Below are 19,538 nucleotides of genomic sequence, written 5' to 3' on the forward strand. Positions count from 1 at the left end.
TTACTATTAAAGTTCTAAACTCAATGTCTTACTCCATTTTGGAACTGATTTGGCAGCTGTGCATGTTAAGTAGTCAACTTTTAGATTTGCAACTTAAATTATCTGGGGTTCAAATCCTGGAGTGGACATGGATGTTCTTGGTGAGTTTTCCTTCATCAAATTTGTCTAATTCAATCCTCATTGTCACGATTAGCCATAATTGTGAGATAAGTGATGCTAAATAACAAAATTACAAAACTTACTCCATTTTGGTCCTGAAAGAAAAGAAAAAGAAAAATGGAGCGATTAAGATCAAACCTCGGCCACATGACCACAAAAGTACAACCTCATAGCACACAAGCGCTGAAGGCAGTGTGGCGAACCTAAGAAAAGTTGTGGCAAAATTGTAGATCATTTTTGACTTACCCTCGTAGCTTATGGCACAGAGTGTAAATAATAATGCATTGAAAAGTTAGTGAATATGTTATTTTTACCTAGGAGCTCACTGCTTCTAGGAATTGAGTTTTAAAATGCACCAGAATTTCATGAAAGTAGTGAATATTATGATTAATCCAGGGATTGAATGTTGGTTTCGATATTCTGCCCCCAAGACTCTGCCAAGTGAGCCACCTAGCAAAATTTTGACTTCACCAGTTCTCCGTAAGCTGATTACAACTTTGTTGATGCACATTTTCTGTGAATTTTGCATGAAGAAGAAGGCTGGCTGGTCATCGAATGTCCTCAGATTTCATTCTCACTTCCAGTGCATTTCTTTTGTGCTGATCCCACTGAAAACTTTTAACGGTCTATCCCATGGCATAGTAGTAACGATCCTTTAAACTGTAGGTCCAGTCTTGATAAGTATATCTGTGAGTAAAGTGGGCATAACACAAAAACTTAAAACTGTGAAGTATTTGTTGTTTCTTGCACAATAATATGATTCTGGTGTAAGGGGTAGCCCTTTGCGAAGATCCCTTCCATGTAGTGCACCCTGGACTATTTTGCAGACTAGCAAGGCCCTGGTGTCTGGACTTGTCCAGTATAATCCTCCGTGATGGGTTTATCCTGGATTTTTCCCTTGGGGGGGGGGGGGGTGTTGGAAACTTTTGGGTGGTATAAGTTTGGGGAAGTTAAGTGCATATTTTGGAGCGTTTTAAAAATGTTCGCCCTAATTCAATTTGTTCATAGATGTTTCCAGAGATTAACCCTCCCCCCCTCCCTTCCCATCACATAACATTTCAAAAGAAAAAAGATGTCAAATGCAGGAAAAGATGGAAAATAGATTTTTTTGATAATGTTAACATTTCAGTTTAACGTTTTGAGTATTGCTTTCCGATAATGTTCAGTACTTGATTTAATCAATTGTTAGGCAAAACACAAGAGATGACAATAAAAAACACAAAATTTTAACGTATTATTACCAGGAATCATTTCATGCAATTCTTAAGCTAGTTATAAAGAAATTAAGAACACTTGCGCAATATTTTTTTAACGGTATTTGTATCGTTCTTGCCGTAGGTGTAACTCCGAGTTCATCTTGAGGGTGCCCAATTGAAATATCAGTGAGAATGCATTGCATAGGTGTGTGGATAAATCACTGCTTCGTGAGGCTCATGTCGTGTGCTGTCCTTCTGTACTTGTGATTGTCCCTTCATGTACCTCATCATCATTCATTCTCATCTTCGTGATTAGCCAAAGTTGCAGAAAAACGAAGTAAAATAAACTAAATCATTCATTCACTCAATAATACAGGGTGGCCATAAAGTCTTTCCAACGTTACAAAGAAACTATCACAGTTACAGGTGCATGGCTTGTTTCCATGTAAAGGCACAGTTAAAGGAAACTTCAATCGCTGGAACTGAAAATGACTTTTTCCTGGCACGTGGATTGGGTGTGATGACCTGACACCCTGTCCACCACAGTCACCATATATAACTTTTCTCGACTTTTTCCTCGCTGTCATGGACAGAGTATATGCAACACGTGATCTGGACACATTGAGAAGATGGATAACTGACTCTGTTGTTGCACACATCATAGCGCAAAATTGAAAATTGCTTAGACGTTCTGCACGCAATAAAAGCGTCACAAGGGTGACATTGTAATTAAACTTTAAGGGTTTCTCTTTCTTCTGTCACAAGTCATATTGCTGTAACTGGAATAGTTTCCTTGCAACACACTTTTGTAATGTTGGAAAGACTATGGACACCCATGGTTATGACTGGTTATGTGCATATTTAAGAAAAATCTGAAGAGTATTTTTTCCTGCTACAATATGCTGTTTGAAATGTTGAATAACAGGCAATTATTTGTTCAACAGGTATCTCGCCATTGATGAAGCAGACAGAATGGTGGAGAGAGGACATTTCGAAGAATTGCAGTCTATTATGGAACTGATTAACAGTGATGAAGAGAACAAAAAGCAAAGACAGAATTTTGTGTTTTCAGCAACCCTAACGTTCGTGCACGATCCCCCAGACTATATTAAAAAGAAGGTGAAGCGTAACTTCAGACTGACGCCTGGAAAGAAGTTGCAAGGTGTGATCGACATGATAGGAATCACAAACCATAAAGTTGTTGACATTACTCAAAAGCTAGGAACAGTGGAAACTTTGACCGAATCTAGAATAAACTGCACCCTTGAGGACAAGGACATCTACTTGTATTACTTCCTCCTCCATCACAGAGGACGTACGTTGGTGTTCTGTAACAGCATCGACTGCGTTCGGCGTCTTCAGCAAGTTTTCTCCATTTTGCAGTGCAATCCCTTCCCGCTGCATGCCCAGATGCACCAGAGGCAGCGGCTGAAGAACTTGGAAAGGTTTTCTTCCAGCGAGAATGGGTTGCTGCTGGCTTCCGACGTCGCTGCGAGGGGCTTGGATATTCCAAACATAGAACACGTCATTCACTATCAGGTTCCAAGGACGTCCGAGGTACAGTAGTAGTATTTTGTTCCGAAGCTGTGCTGATTCTCTAACCTAATCTAAAATAAACCTAACCTGAAAAGTGGGGGGAGGATTCGTCATCCAAAGCTTTGGTAAATGCAGAAAGAAACCAGCATTTGCCATACGGAGAAGAGGTACAGAATTTACGAAAGATGGATAAAAAATAGGGCTGTATCGGTTGGAATTTATTTACCAATATTTTTGCAGTTTTTGGTATTTTACATGGTCCTCAAAAATGCCATGCAACACTTTTGCTGAGTCTAATTATCTTGGAGATTATGCAAAATTTGAACTTCAGGCATGGGATTCTAGAAGGTTGCCTGTATGAGTAAAAATTACCCAGTCAATTTTGAAATGTATTTTTTGATCACTTCCGATGATTGCCTGAGGCCACTTTTTTCCAGTGCCTTTCCAGTGAACTCTTCCGAGTGTCAGGATCTGTTATTTCGTTAGTTCCACTCACAGAGCCATAGAGACACTGCCTGGCTAAATTTCTCCCAATGCACGTTCATATGTTTCAGTTTGGTATTTCAACATGTTATTTTTCTACTTTTTATCAATTGTGTGATTCAATTCAAATCAAATTATTAAAATTACATTAATCAATGAATTTACAGGCTTTAAAACAATTAAAATTCACACGTGAGAAGTAATTTTTCTTGTGGGTATTTTTTATCTAGTGCACGTCCTTGCATTATGGCAGAAAACACTCTTCTTACCATCTTTTCTTTCTCATCTTTATCTTTGCATAATGAAATAAAAATGTTCAAACAATTAAAATTTGGACTTTTTTATTTTTATATATTATTATATTTTCTTTTCTTCTGGGTATTGTTTACCCAGCGGAGAGCACGCATCCTGCCAGTCTAATTAGAGTGGAAATAAGGTACATGAATTTTGTATGGATCTACACATTTGTATAGAAATACCTTAAGACTAAAACATGTGCTTTCCTTTCAGGGCTATGTACATCGAAGTGGACGAACAGCAAGAGCTCAGAATGAAGGATTAACTCTTCTATTAATTGAACCAAAAGAGGTTGCGCTGTACTCAAAACTATTGCGGTCATTGGACAGAGGTATGCCTCATTTTTATTAACTTTTAAAAATATGACTGTTCAGTAGTGTTCGGCGATATATTGTCCAGATTATATATTGCAATATTGCAAAAAATATTGTCCAGGCGATATCAACTAGATGATATATTCTCATGATATTTCAGTGAGATATATATCATGTCAGTGATATATCATCATGATATTTTGGTGATATATATCATGTCAGTGATATATCATCGTGATGTTTTGGTGATATCATGACAGCGATATATTGTCACAATATCTAGCGATATATATATCTTGATATTTTGGTGATATATGCCATGGAGATGATATATTGCTGATATCACGATACGGAAGAAATATTGTATCATATCGTCTGTGACGATGTTTCCTTGATGATATATTGTGATATAAAATTTCCGATATCGTCCATCCCTAGTGTTGAGTTGCATGTAAACCTCTTAGCAAGTTGGTATTTCAGTTGCTTTCTATTATTTGTGTACATATGAAGATATGACATATTTAAATTACAATACAGGGTGTTTCATAATTTCCTCCAGGTTTTAGAACGTTTGCAGTACAAGAACACATACAGCAAAAAGGTGCATATCAGCACATAAAGAATCTCTCTCCATGTGCACTTCTTATAGACCCCATCACGTAATTGTAGATTTAGCTAATTGGCAGTATAATGCAGTTAAATCAAACATAGCATGCACAAGTGAACACAAAGTGTCTAGAATTTACTAAATGTGAGTCAGTTGTGGTGGTAGAATGGAGATTTTGCATGAAATATTGAACAGAAGCACCTACAGACAAGACAATTCGTGCATGATACAACAAGTTCAGGCAGACTGGCTGCCTGTGCTGCCTTTAAATGAAAAGGGGTCCTGGGTTCGATACCCGGTGGAGACACATAGTGGTTCGGATCCCACTTTAAATTGTAGGTCCAGTCCCGATTAGCCTTACTGTGCATAAAGTGGACTTCACACACCAACTCAACCAACCAAGCCTTTAAATGAACTAAATCAATCAAGCCATACTGGAAAAAAAAGTAGTGTTCTCAACTATGCCCAAACATCATTTCTAAGAACGGGGCTGTGAAGCCAAAAAATACCCTTTGAGAAAATATCACTTTTATGGAATTTTTTGAGAAAACATAAGGAAAGAAACTAAAATTTAACCCCAAAATGTCTGTTTTATTTTTTTTCCTTCACCTGCCTCTGTTCTCATCTCACTCAGTGAAAAAAGTTCACATTTGTGGGACATACATACATACAATCCAACAAGATTTACCTGTAAATCTGATAATATCCAGCATACTGCTCAACACCAATCTTGTATTTTTTTTAGCATTGCTTAATCAAATACCATGAAGTTACAACATAGCATGCAATGTTAATTGGATATTATCCATTGTGTAGTGCTTCGGATAACTTTTCTCCTATTGAATAATGTCCAGTTTACATTCCATGATAATAAAGAACCATTTTCACTTAGTGTAAAATTTATATTTTCTTCTTCTAAATGTACTCTGATGATAATGACTAGGGGTATGCATATTTTGTTTTTGAGGAAAGCACTAAGTGTGAAATAACACATTCTAATGTTAAAAGGTGTGAGGTGCATTTTCATACCCTGTTTTGTCACGAAAGAAGTGAAATGAACTGCAAAATAAACTCTTAAACTTTGTGGAGTTTGATTTTTCTTGAGAGTTATGCAATTCATGGAAAATTGATCAATTCTGCTGTAAATATTTGAGAAGCAAGAATGGGTCCCTTTATACAGGAATAAACTTAATACTCTGGTGCTAATGTGCTATTTGAAGGGTTATGTTTATTTTGTAAAAACACATTGCGGCACAAGGACCCTTGCTCATCGAACGGAACCCAGTCAAGCCATAAAAATGTCAGGATATAATGAATGAACCAGATGTCGGACAGGCACATCGAACAAGCCTCTCCCACTCAAACTGGTCCCCATTCTTTCTGTTGAGCGGGAAAAGAGGAGGGTGTCTTCCACGAAGGGGAGAAGTGACATTGAGTGGACCAATCGCAGAACCTTCCACTTGAAACAAGGGACCCAAGATCAAACCGTGTTTGATCCTGGGAACATCTTGCGATGAGCGGGGCTCCACCATGTTTTTCCCCATTTGACTCCATGGTTTTGAATTACCGGAAACTTGTCCCTGCGAGTTTCTGGCGATGAGCCATGAGGGATGTGCTTCACTGTGTTTTTACCCTAATAAGTGCAGTTTTTAAATCAAATTTTGGATTATGTTCACAATTTTAAAACCAAAATGTCATTTCATATACCACTTTTGATCCGTTTTTCACCAGTAGAACACCAAAATTTTATTGTATTTACTGCTTTTGAACCCGAAATTGACTGTTTTTGTATCGAAATTTTGCTTTTTTATATACCAATAAGATGTGCCTCTAGTAATGACTTAAAAATGTCACTTTCATTGAAAACCAAATCTTTTTGCTTAAACTTTTGTTAACTTCATAGTTAATCCAACAACAGTCAAAATATGCAAGTAAGTAGATGGTGCTTGAATGTACTGTGTAAAACTCGACAGCAAAAGATCAGGCAAAGCCAGGGCCATCTCAGTAACTTGATTGGTAGAGCAATGACACAGTAAGCCAGACCCGAATTCAAGTCCTGGAAATTCTCATTGTTACGCTGGATTGTGTTTCAAAAATGAAATTTCAGTTCCATGCTATTTAACTTGTCCTGCACGATGGCTGTGCAGTCTAAGGTGCAAGCTTTGTGCTCTGGCTACGGGATCCATGAGTCTCCTGAGGAAAGCATAACAACTTTTCTCCTGATGTTTCGGCCACCCACCATCTTGAGGAAATTGGGGAGCTACGAATTAGTAGCATGAAAACTTACAATAACTGAGGGATTTGTCGTGCTGGCCCTCAATGGCTGTTGCACTATATGTTATTTCTATGCTTTTCCTTACACAGTTTCCTTTTCTTTGTGAATTTTCTCTTTCAATTATTGTCAAACCATGAATTTACAACAGAAGGAATAGGTTTAAAAAAATATATACTTTATATATGTTCTGAGGTGCCAGAGAGATGTAGAAATGTTATAGAAACTTTAGTCATTATTTGCATAGTTTCTTTCCATCATTGCAGATAAAGATATTCCCGAGTACCCAGTGGATCGTAATGTTTTCCCAGATATAAAGAAAAGAGTGAAACTGGCGAGAGAAATAGACCGTTTGGAGCTGTCCACTCGGAAGGTGAAGGCTGAAGTTTCTTGGTTCCAGAAAGCTGCGAAGGACATGGATCTTCTCCTAGATGCCGATGAGCTGTATCCTTACTAACTGATGCTTTCACTTTATTCAGTGTTTTAGTGACTAATTATGTGTTTCCAATTAATTTCAGTGTGGCAGAATCGAATAGTCATGGCTATCTTACTGTAAAAAAAACAACAGCTTTCATGTTGAACAAATGTGCATGCATATAGGTATCATCGGATATAGTGGCATCTGTATCAGAAAAGATTGGTTTTAATTTAATATTTGGAGTGAACTTAATATTGCAGGTTTTAAATCAAATTTTAACACTGAAATGCCATATTACGTACTGCTTTTAATCCCGAAATGTGCCCAGTTTTCGTACAGATATCTTGATCTTTTATTCACCAGAAATATGTGGTTCTAACCATTTGGTATTTCATAATAAATTCAAGAGCACCAAAAAAATTTGTCCAAGTTAAAAGTGCAAAGATGCAAACCATTTTTGGTAAAATGTATGTAGCTATATGTAGCCATGAAACATTCAAGTAGTTGGTTACAAATCCTCCCCCATAAATTCTGATATTACGTGTTGCATCCTTAACATACGGTAGTCCACACTTCGACCAGCAGGAAGAAGTCAACAAAAAGAAGCTGATAGCAGTGAAAAAGCAGCAGTTGAAGAGCCTCCTCAGTGTCCCTCTCTGTGCACAGGACTTCTCCGGAAAGTATCCGACAAGTACAGGAAAATTGAAGATGCCTACATTCATAGGTAACTACAGTAATACAGTGTAGCTTCATCTTGGTAGTAGTGAAAAACTAATTATATTGGCCATAACTTTCCAGATGTTTTGCGAGACTGTATATATCCTGGAGATTATGCAAGCAACAATATTGTGGGGAGAAATGAATTTTTGCGATTAAGTGTTTATCTCATGTGAAGTTATGAATGTTTTAAAGATAAACTCTAGTAGAATGATATGGTGTAGTTCCAATGGAAAACTTATAGATTAAAATTTATGAATGCTTTGAACTGTTTTCAAATATCAGTGTTGGTGGGAATTGATAAGAATATTGGCAGTGGTTCAAAATTATATCAGTTCAGCCCTAGTCTAATTGGTACTTTCTTTTAATTACTTAAAGAGGCATGATGGAGTGTAGATAAAATAGCAGTAACTACAGTAATCTACTTTTTTTTATAAATAGCCTGTAACTTGGTGCAGTATCCTGCCATTTTATTATCTTTTAAATTAATATAAAGGAATAATTCATACAACATAGTTGTGTAAATGTCTAAATATGCACTCTTTTGGGCTGTGAAGTTTCATCATCAGCAAAATAACCAATAATTGTACTGGTGTGATATTTTTATGAACAGTCTGAGTACTGATCTGCATTGGGTATCTGGTGGCTTCCTTGTGAGGGATCTCTGAGAGCATTTCCCCACTAATGTCCCTCCATATGTAGCTGAGGGTCTCATGTAGCCAGGAGGGAAAAGGTGTCTGGAGCATGATGCTGATCAGAACACTATGGCTGCAATCGAGAATGTTTATACACAGTTTTAACATTTTTGTTGCATTATAATTGAAAAATCCTGGCCCCAAATTTTGTTTGTTTTTAAGATCACAGTTTATGCACAGGAAGGCTATTCGAGACTGCACCCATACAGTTTAAAGTGAAATCTGAACAACTATGTGCCTCCACAGGGTATCGAACCTGGGGTCACTTGATTACAAGGTGACGATGTTACCACACCTACCAAGAATTATGTACGTAACATCATTTTTTACACTTACATGCAATTAATATTTTTTTCTATGGTGTTACAACCTGATATCAAGCCCTGGCCTCCATAATGTAGCCCCTCTGTGCATCTCTTCTAAAACCTTCCTCATTCAACTCCTGGCTTCCAAAATTGTACTCACCCCCTCTTCTACATTCCTGGAGACTTTTTAACAATACTGTTGACTCCCAGGTTCGAATCCCTGCCTGGCCATGGGTGTTCTTTGCGAGTGTCGCTTCGTCATGTCATCACTCATCCTTGCGATTAGCCATAAGTGGTAGAAAAGGAAGTACGATAAGCAAAATCAAGCAATCAATACTGTTGACCCGATGGGATCGTTGCAATTCAAAAGTGTCAGTGACTGTACAATGTGCTAATGTGGTTTCATCCTTTTTATGTTTTTTTTTTAATTTGAAGAAATTCCATACACAAATCATGATTATGTCTTTAGTTTCCATGTCTGAAATAGCCATAGCATGCTACGATACCAGAGGTCCCAGGTTCCAATTCCATTCTGGGTGTTCTTTGTGATTGTCCTTTCATTAATTTAATTATATCATTACTCTTACAGAGGTTGTTTCCTATCTATGGTGACGAAATTGAACACCTCTTGCAGCACCACCAAGCGGGAAGAGAGCGAAGCTGCCAGTCGTGTGGGCACGTTGGATCGTTGACTGTGCGTGACAGGTGTGGCCAGTGCATATCGGGAAGAATGCCGCCGAAAATCAGTGCATATTGGGAGGGTTACATATCTGCACTTTCCAACGTAAACTACAGTGATAGTGCCATTATAAAACTGTGCAAAGTGCGTGGATTCACTGTGTCCAAAAATGGCATATCATGGGTGTTGAAAGGGGCAGGTAAGGCGAGGTGTGGGATGATTCCTGTGGGGCAGAAACAGGCCAACCCTCGGCCTGCCACTAGCCCCATACCAGCTACAATTTGGGATGTCCGGGCGCTGGTCATCAGGAAGAATCCAGCCACACAGAGAAATATCACACACCATGATTCACTACGATTTGGGTTTGGAAAAACGACGCAAGGGGTGTGTTCATAAGCTAAAAACAAGGTGTCAAGTCACACATCTCGCTCAACCTGGCTCTTCCTCCAAAAATTGGCAGATGAAACTGGAATTCGTGCCATTTGTTTCACAGACATTCTAGTGAATTCACCTGATGCGTCACGGATGGACTTTTGCACCTTCAGCCTACTGAAAGGATCCTTGTCTCACAGGAGACCCTGCACCATTGAAGGGCTATGGAAAGTCTGTCAGGAGGAGTCATTGAGGCTGGCATGCCAGTCTTTTACAGTGGAAACTTCGCTGTCGGGCAATTGCCAAGATGCAGGGACACCAAATAGAGCACTCTCGATGGTGGCGACATGGTTTCTCTTAAAGTAGATGCAGTTGGAAATCATCACCATAGATCGGAAACAACCTCTGTAATCTTTGTGATTAGTCAAAAGCAGCAGAAAAGTGAAAATCACTCAATCAATCAACTTTTGAAGGCTTCCAGAACTGTCTCTAAAAGTTTGCTTTCACTTCAACAACACAAGGTATTAGATCTTGATTACTGAATAAAATATATCTTCTGCATATTTTTAAAATAACTTGATTATATACTTGTTTTGTGTTCTGTTTTAGGAGCTGAGAAAATAAAAGCTGTAGACTTGGTGAAAGCTTCCAAAGATAATAGGAAAATAGGGAAGTATAGGAATGTGACCTTCAAAGCTAAAAAAGCAAGGATATCAGGACAATAGCTGGACATATATTAGAAGAAGGGACAATACCACATTGTTGAAGGCAGCAGTTATGTAGGAAAATCCACTCCAGCCTTGTAAGTACGAGACAAAACATATGATGTACAAATAAAATACGATGCATACATATCTATTTTGTTCACTATTTGCTCTGACAGTGTGTGTGTGTGTGTGTGTGTGTGTGTGTGTGTGTGTGTGTGTATGGGTATTATTTTTGCTATTACCAAAATAAATTAAAAAAAAAAAAAAACGTTTAGTGCAGTGAAGAAAACTCACCACCTCAATCAAGAGAGAAAATGTCCAATTGGCACTCAAGCTACACATGTCACCTGTTGTGTCACACTGATAGGACCCGCGCTGCTTCGGACCCTGTGGAGTTCTCATTGGAGGGGATGTAGCATTCATACGCTACAGTAGTCATTCATTCTGTATGGTAATATGGGTACACCGTTCTTTTAGATTTATTTCTTAGCCTACATGGCATTTTTAACCTAATGTAATTTTAAATTCCATATCCCAATACCATCTTTTACCTAATCCTGGATTTATTTTTACATTTATGACGAAGTATTTTATATACTGAAAAATAATACCTGAAGAAGCGAAGCTTTATGACTATTATACTCACTCACGTAAGTTTTTTATACTTTTTATACTGTGAAATTATCAACAATGTTAATGATTAGATAAAAGTGAAAGAAAAGTTACGGTAATCATAAAAAATACAAATGCATACACAATTTCAAGTCCTGTGGTAATTTAACAGATAGACAGACAGTATACAATCTCTCACTGCATAATCGTGGCGCACTGTTTTTACAACCCAAAAATTGATTTATACCCTTTCATCGCATAATCGTTGCATTGAAACATAACAAAAACAATGAGAATGAAGCAGCATCTTTAGTCAGTAAATCCATATTTCACAACATTATAGTAATATAAGACGTAAGCGAGTTACTAAAGATATATCTGCGAAACTTACTTGTAAATGTTGTATTAATTTCAGTGGCCTCTGCCACCATCCACTTGGGAACTCGATGCTTTACTGTTATTACATTCGGACGATAATGCACAAATCAATAACTATTGTGTTGTTGTTTTTTTTTCAGACCAGAAAAATCTTAGCTAAACTGTCACGAAAAAATTGTGTGTGTGTAATTGTACTACTGTACTCAAGTTTAACGTATATTCGCAAGAATTCCATGCATCCTAATCTTGCACCAGAGAGAGTTTAGTAATAAATGGTTCTCAAGTACTAGCACAATTTTTTTAAAAAAAACAACCAATGGTCACACCCTGCTTTTTTTTTAAAAAAAAATGCATAAAACCTGCAACACCTTTGTTTGCCCCCACCAGATTGGAATTTCAATTCATTTAGAAAACATCAGGATTTTAATTATTTTTTATTTGCCTAGTTTTCTGTAATTGTTCCACAATGTATTCCAAGACATTTTCTTAATACACAGGTAGAACTTTGTAGCATAGTAAAACTGCACATAAAACTTTCACTTAAGAATCTTATTCTTGGACTAAGCATCTATTGTAGTTCAATTACAATACTTAAATGTTATATATACACAGCATTATTTACACAGCGCTGCTTATACAATGCTCATTTGTAACATTTTACGTGACCACAAATATGTGGAAAACAGCAAAATTCTTTGTCGACCTTGATTAAGATGTTTAGAAGGACCCAGCTTTTCCAGTAGCCCCTATTTTGTTGTTTGAAAATAGGATTTGCAAAACTTGAAAAGAAACTAGTTAATACTATTTGCCGACAGCTTATTAGTGGCAAATTTTACACCCAAATAAATTTGTTATACATCACAGAAATTGCTAGTACTTAGAAATAAAGTTCCTGGAAAATTAATTACATTCTAAATATAACTTTTTAAAACTTTTTCTTTTTACATATTATTGTGGACATCAAAGTACAAAAGAAAACATAGGCCTAGTTTTTTCAATGTATTCAAGTACACTTACACCTTTAATACATACTTTGCAGGAAAAGATACAGTGATCATTTTCATATTTAGAAGACTGCTTAAGACTTAGATTTACCACAAATACTGTGAAATTTTGCTGAATGTTTCATTTTATAGTAGGTTGTCTTATTAATACCAAGGCTTAGTCATAGCTGATGTATTACCATAAACTTAAACAATTGTTAAATTCAAATCAAATGTTCTCTGCATTTATGCAAAATTGCTATCTTTGTCAAAATTGTGGTAAATATTGAATTTCAAAATATGCAGATCATTTGATAGACCTTAATCATGACACACCTTCCTTTTATTCTTGAAGCTTTCCTACTGGCGAATGATGATGAAGTTTTCTTGGGATATCAGCCAGGTGATTTCTGGATAGGCTTCTGAGCATTTGAGAGATAACGTCACTCTCATCTTCAGGGATTGAAGTGCAGAGAAGAGTTAAGGTATGGTGTAGATGGCGGGCCAATCAAATGCCGTCTCTACAACGTCTGTGCTCCCAGTCAACTATTGCTAGCCAGGCTGGGTCCAGTTCTAGTCTCGTGTCCCTGTTGAGGTTTTCCTTCTCCCCATAGATGGCTATTGCCTCTTTGATGATTATGTCCCAGTAATTGGATGATTTATTGATGATCTTGGTGGTTGTGAAGTCGATTCGATGCCTCTCTTGGATCTTGGATAGAATGTTCTTTACAGCATTGTTTGATTGACCTCCCAGTTTGCCCAAGGCTTTACCGCAGGTACAGACATATAGTAAACCACGGGTGTCTTCTGTCGTAGGTCGTCTTTAGGCTTTCGAAGTCCGCTGATGATAGCGGAGAGGTTTCCAGTGTATGGGATGATGGCTATCTTCTTCTCTTCTTGGTTGTCTGGAGGTTCCAGGTTTCTTTGTTTGTTGGTTGGTCTTGTTGTGCATTACTCGCTCTAGTGTCTTGCTGATGATGCTTTCTGTGCATCCATTCTGTCTGAAACCTGTGCGCAGGTGTCTCATTTCATCTTGAAGTTAGGTGCTCTGTGTTGCTGATGGAGATGGCCCGGTGAAACGGTTGACTGCTGGGCTAGTTGGTGAAAACTCTTGGTGGTAAATAGATCAGTGTGAGGTTTTCTGTATACGTTGTGCCCTGAGGTCCGGTCCAGTTTGCGTGTGATAAGGATGTCCAGGAATGGAAAGGCTGCCAGTGGTCTCTGCCTTCATGGTGAATCTGATGTTTGGGTGCTGGTTGTTGAGATGGTCCAGGAACGTCTGTAGCGCTGCTTCACTGTGCAGCCAGATGACAAAGGTGTTGTCTACGTATCTGTAAAATTCAATAGGTTTCTGTGGAGCTGAACTAAGTGCCTCATGTTCGAAGTTCTCCATGAAGAAATTGGCTATTGCCACTCCTTCTGTCTGTCCGTAGTATGTGGCCTTGTAGCTGAAGTCTGTTGAAATCAGGGTGTGTTTGAAGAGGCTGATGATGTCTGGTGCAAAGTGTTGCTCTAACAGTTTCAAGGAATCTTGAAGAGGCACTCTGGTGAAAAGCGATACTATGTCCAAGCTAACTAGAAGGTCGCCAGGAGAAGTTCTGATGTTCTGCATGGTCTTGATGAAGTCCAATGAATTCTTGACATGGTTTGGCACTTGCCCGTCAGAAGTTGGGAGTTGTGCCATTAGGAATTTGGCCAGTCTGTAGGTAGGGCATCCAATGGCACTGATGATAGGTCTTAATGGTACAGCAGCTTTGTGTATTTTGGGAAACCCGTACAGTCCAACTTCTGACGGGCAAGTGCCAAACCATGTCAAGAATTCATTGGACTTCATCAAGACCATGCAGAACATCAGAACTTCTCCTGGCGACCTTCTAGTTAGCTTCGACGTAGTATCGCTTTTCACCAGAGTGCCTCTTCAAGATTCCTTGAAACTGTTAGAGCAACACTTTGCACCAGACATCATCAGCCTCTTCAAACACACCCTGATTTCAACAGACTTCAGCTACAAGGCCACATACTACGGACAGACAGAAGGAGTGGCAATAGCCAATTTCTTCATGGAGAACTTCGAACATGAGGCACTTAGTTCAACTCCACAGAAACCTACTGAATTTTACAGATATGTAGACAACACCTTTGTCATCTGGCCACACGGTGAAGCAGCGCTACAGACGTTCCTGGACCATCTCAACAACCAGCACCCAAACATCAGATTCACCATGGCCTTCCGTTCCTGGACATCCTTATCACACGCAAACTGGACGGGAGCTTAGGACACAATGTATACAGAAAACCTACTCACACTTTCACCATCCAGCCCAGCGGTCAACCATACTCTGTACGTTGTTTTCCCGGGCCATCTCCATCAGCGACACAGAGCACCTTGAAGATGAAATAAGACACCTGCGCACAGCTTTCAGACGGAATGGATGCACGGAAAGCATCATCAACAAGACACTAGAGCGAGTAATACACAACAAGACCAACCAACAAACAAAGAAACCTGGAACCTCCAGACAACCAAGAAGAGAAGAAGATAGCCATCATCCCATACACTGGAAACCTCTCTGCTGTCATCAGCCACATTCTTGCAAAGCACAACATTAAGACGATCCACAAACCAAAACGGAAAGTCAGCAGCCAACTACAAAACCCTAAAGATGACCTAGGACAGAAAATACCCGGGGGATTACCATATCCTCTGTACCTGCAGTAAAGCCTATATCGGGCAAACAGGGAGGACAATCGAACAATGCTGCAAAGAACATGCCAGCTACATAAAGATATTTCATCCAGAAAAATTGGGGTTAGCAGAACATTCTATCCAAGATGGGCATAGAATCAACTTCACAACCACCAAGACCATCAATAAGTCATACAAAGGGAAAAGGAAAACCTGGACACGAGACTAGAACTGGGCCCAGCCTGGTTAGGGATAGTTGACTGGGAGCACAGACATTGTAGAGACGGCATCTGATTGGCCCACCACCTACACCATACCCTAACTCTTCTCTGCACTTCAATCCCTGAAGATGAGAGTGAAGTCTCTTGGAAGTCAATCCAGAAATCACCTGGTTGATATCCCGAGAAAACGTGTTCATGTACTGGGAAGTGATGAAATATTAGAATTTTTTAAAAAAAACTTATTGGTATTATGGTGGAGCTGGCAAGAAAAAATTAAACTTCAGATTTCTAAATGTGAATTAGTGTATATAATATGATCCTAGAATGAACAAATTTACTAATTCTGTGTGTTTAATATTATGTACATGCCTCATTGAAAATCACTCTTCTACCAACTTTTACATTGGATTGGTTAAAATGATTGTGGAATGTTCATATGGAATGTATATTATCTTTTTTTTTCTTTTAAAAAAAAAGTCATTTTATGAATTATATGTAACTCACTCTTCAGTGTGAAACAGTGGATTTATCTACAGCTGTCACAAGTTACTACTAATTTACAAAAATAAAGTTGGCAAACTTCACATGCACTATTTTTTAATGCACAAACTGTCTCTAGTAATATACAATGTGGAATATAAGTTCTGACTGCTTAATTTTCTAGTGACTGTAGTCCAGATTATAGTTCAAAGTCCAGAAGCACAGTGAAGAATGAGTTTCCACTTATGTTAAACATGTTTGTAAATATTCTACAGGCCCTGCTGGACACAGAAGCAATTTAATGCAAAGATACAACCTCAAACACATTATCTAATTATTTGTGGTCCACTTGGTAGTTTCTTTTGCATCTATTTATCTACATGCATGTATGCAAAATGCTTGAGAAAGTGAGAGCAGTTGGAAGCATGGTGATGATTACACAATCTCCATCTACACTATAGAACTATCATGAGAGTACCATACCTGCATAGCAAGGTGATAAAAGCTGAAAATTATCTACTTGGAAGTGTACATGATAGCTGAATTTGTACAGAATATATACTTCTTCAGCCTTAAAGCAATGGTTTACTGTACAAAACAGAAGTATAGTAAAATGGATAGTAATAATAATTCACTAATAAAAGTACTGAGCTGTGGTGGTCTTATGGCAGGGGTGTCTGACTTCCTAGGTCCGATTCCTGGAATTTTTTTGACTTTGTCCATGCATAAAGTGTGTGTGTTTTGCCCAGCCTCAAATAAATGGGTACTGGGGGGGGGGAAGCAAACGTTGCCTTGCCGGAGGGTGGTGTCTATCACGTTACCTCCCATCAAATAACTGAAGATTGAGAATATGTGACTCTCTCTACCCCCACATCCCCTAAATGTGCCTTCATGACATGGTGAATTTTTATTAAAGATAAAGTACACAGATGAAATGTAGTATTAAAGTCTGCAAGTGAAATTCTACTGTATAGAAAGCAGATCTTTTATTAGAAAGGTTTTGACTGGTCAAAATATGACTATGGCACATGAAACACAAAAATGCACATTGTTTTAACTTGCTAATTGAACTTTTTGTTATGGTGGTTCTGATCATCTTTGCAGACTGTAAAAAGATTTGAGTAAACTCCACAGATGAGTGTTTCATATCCCAACATCTCTTTTTTGATGGCTCTTGAGATTAAATCCCATTACTACTACTTTTAGTTCCACACCACGGCCATGCGGTCTAAGGTGCAAGCTTTGGGTTCCGGCTAGAGGACGTGCGCAGGTTCCGATTTTCCTGGAGAGAAGGGTAACAACTTTTCCTGAGATTTCGGCATGTGTATGGAACTTGGTGGCCACCCACCATTGTAAGAAAATTTGGGAGCTACAAATAAGTAGCATAACCCGGTCATAGATCGCCCACCCCTGCTGAGACACGTGACACTGAGGTTGGAGAGCTCCCACCGAGGAATGAACCCAGGACTGCTTGCATCTAAGGCAAGAGTGCTAGCCACTCTGCTAAACAGGAGCTTGAATAATGATCATTATCTGCAAAGGAACTTGCTTCTAACCTAAACAATATCATCTTGCTATGAAGGCATACCTCCAGCCACTCAAATGTAAGTGGTGTTTTCAGCACAATGCTTCAGCTGCTCTTACTCTCTCCCTAGTCACTAATTTAACATAATTCATTTAAAAATAATAATTTCCTACTTTAATGAAACTGCAAGAGCACACATACCTGGTAAAAGAGCCGTGCTATTGCTGATGCTTTGAAATGAACTCACTAACCTTTGATTCATCAAAAACAGCCTGACTACTTCTCGCAGCTATGCAATAGCTTTAACGATTAATGTTCTGTACCTCAGAAAAATGTTTGCCAAATTAGCAACTGTCTCGTTTGACTACCAGCAACATGCTTGTAGATAAATTTCATCATATATTATTTTAGTTAACAGGAAACCATGATACAGACATTTAAAACAAGGAATCTAAAAATAAAAAATAAAATTAACCCTGTTCACCTACTGAGTTATAAGACTAGACTATTATTCTTTAAAGAGTTTGCAGAGAAATCATAGTGGCGTTTCATAAAACATGGGTAAAGCACTTATTACTAGTATTACAACTCTCATTGTTCTATAAGATTGTTTTAAAATTTTTAATTGGCTGCCAAATGTTCATTTTTTTTGTTCATTTTTAGTATTAATTTTAGCTAGCATTTAGTAAATTTAATATTTACTTTAAATGTTTTCCTCAGCCTTTGAAAGTTTTTTATTTTGTTCTTAAAGGGACATTTAGACAGTGGCAGTAAGAAACTTCTTGATGTGGGTGGGCTACCAAATGGTGTCAAAAGATTTGCTTGGCCCACATCTTCAAGCAAAAAAAATATTTGATTGATAGATTTCGTTTATTTTATTTCGCTCTTCTGCCACTTTCGGCTAATCATGAGGATGATAAGGGCACTCGCAAAGAATTGCCATGTCTAGGCAGGGATTCAAACCTGGGACCCTTGCTGTCATAAGGTGCTGTGAAAAAGGCAAGAAATCAACAGGTAGGTCAACAAAAAGTCAAATTATGCTTGTGGTCAAGAATTTTTGCTATTTTTTTTTTAAAGTATAGCGAATTTACATTGATATATACCTCTACTGGGATTTGATAAAATCGAATATTTGGAAATCTAAAATTGTGGTTAAGATTTGTTCACTTCGTTTCTTAAGAATCACATTCTTGTATGCGTGAAGTTTTGTAAAAATATTAAATAAAATAATGTAAGAATTCACCATCCAGGATGAATTCTGAAGCATTAATAAATTAAAGCAAGTCTAAGTCTCTTGTTAAAGCCTTGTGTTAGGGGGTTTTCAATGAATAAAAATACATATTTCTTAATTTCCAACCAACTATACTTAAGTAGGGGGCAATTAAATAAATGTTAAGAAAAAGGCCATAATTTCGGATTTGTTATTTTGGTAGACACCCTGTACGATCACCACAAAGGTTGGCAAAATTATTTGATATTCACACTGTTCAAATGTTATTGAAACAATGACGGAGGATCATAATGTCGAACTTCAATTTCTTTCTTCCATCCCCACCTTTTCCTCCCTGATGACGACCCTGAGAAAGGGTCGAAAGCTCGGACCTAAGTTTTTAATGGGTTTCGTGCCATATCAGATGATTTTACCAAGAAAGATATAACTGACCATTGATCGTATGACCTTCAGGCCCTGCGACTGAACTAAACACCGTGAGACAACAGTTCCCACCAAGCGATGGGATGCATGCTCAACATCAAACCCTCTTGCCACTGTTATCTGGCTTTCTATACCAGTAGTCCATGCAAACTATTTGGTGCAGCTAGGAAGAGAGGAAGTTACTGTTAAAAGAGGCTTTAATGAAGCTTGCAGACTACGGAGTTAGAAAAAAATAGAACCTT

The 19,538-nt window shown here is 38.1% G+C and overlaps 3 protein-coding genes across 4 annotated transcripts in view; 2 read left to right on the forward strand and 1 right to left on the reverse strand.

The window, feature by feature from the left end:
• LOC145980371 (ATP-dependent RNA helicase DDX24) overlaps positions 1-10,893 on the forward strand; it is a 40,479-nt gene extending 29,586 nt beyond the window's left edge. For both annotated transcript variants that reach the window (XM_083113434.1, XM_083113435.1), the window contains exons 7-11: positions 2,300-2,912; positions 3,885-4,002; positions 7,131-7,308; positions 7,849-8,006; positions 10,660-10,893. In XM_083113434.1, the coding sequence (XP_082969560.1) occupies positions 2,300-2,912; positions 3,885-4,002; positions 7,131-7,308; positions 7,849-8,006; positions 10,660-10,775 (1,183 nt within the window). In that variant the 3' untranslated portion in view covers positions 10,776-10,893. The remainder of the gene's footprint in view (positions 1-2,299; positions 2,913-3,884; positions 4,003-7,130; positions 7,309-7,848; positions 8,007-10,659) is intronic.
• A 2,963-nt stretch (positions 10,894-13,856) lies between these two features.
• On the reverse strand, positions 13,857-14,414 carry LOC145980268 (uncharacterized). The gene has a single exon (XM_083113276.1). The coding sequence runs from the start codon at positions 14,412-14,414 to the stop codon at positions 13,857-13,859; it is 558 nt and encodes a 185-aa protein (XP_082969402.1).
• Positions 14,415-14,448: 34 nt separating this feature from the next.
• Positions 14,449-15,006, forward strand: LOC145980269 (uncharacterized). The gene has a single exon (XM_083113277.1). The coding sequence runs from the start codon at positions 14,449-14,451 to the stop codon at positions 15,004-15,006; it is 558 nt and encodes a 185-aa protein (XP_082969403.1).
• The last annotated feature ends 4,532 nt before the right edge of the window (positions 15,007-19,538 follow it).

Source organism: Lepisma saccharinum, chromosome 27, assembly GCF_977018435.1.
Source record: "Lepisma saccharinum chromosome 27, izLepSacc3.1, whole genome shotgun sequence".
NCBI classification, from domain to species: Eukaryota; Metazoa; Arthropoda; class Insecta; order Zygentoma; family Lepismatidae; genus Lepisma; species Lepisma saccharinum.

Coding starts and splice junctions, on each gene's coding strand:
- LOC145980268 (XM_083113276.1), bottom strand. CDS start 14,414: ATGGCACAACTCCCAACTTCTGACGGGCAAGTGCCAAACCATGTCAAG.
- LOC145980269 (XM_083113277.1), top strand. CDS start 14,449: ATGGCACTGATGATAGGTCTTAATGGTACAGCAGCTTTGTGTATTTTG.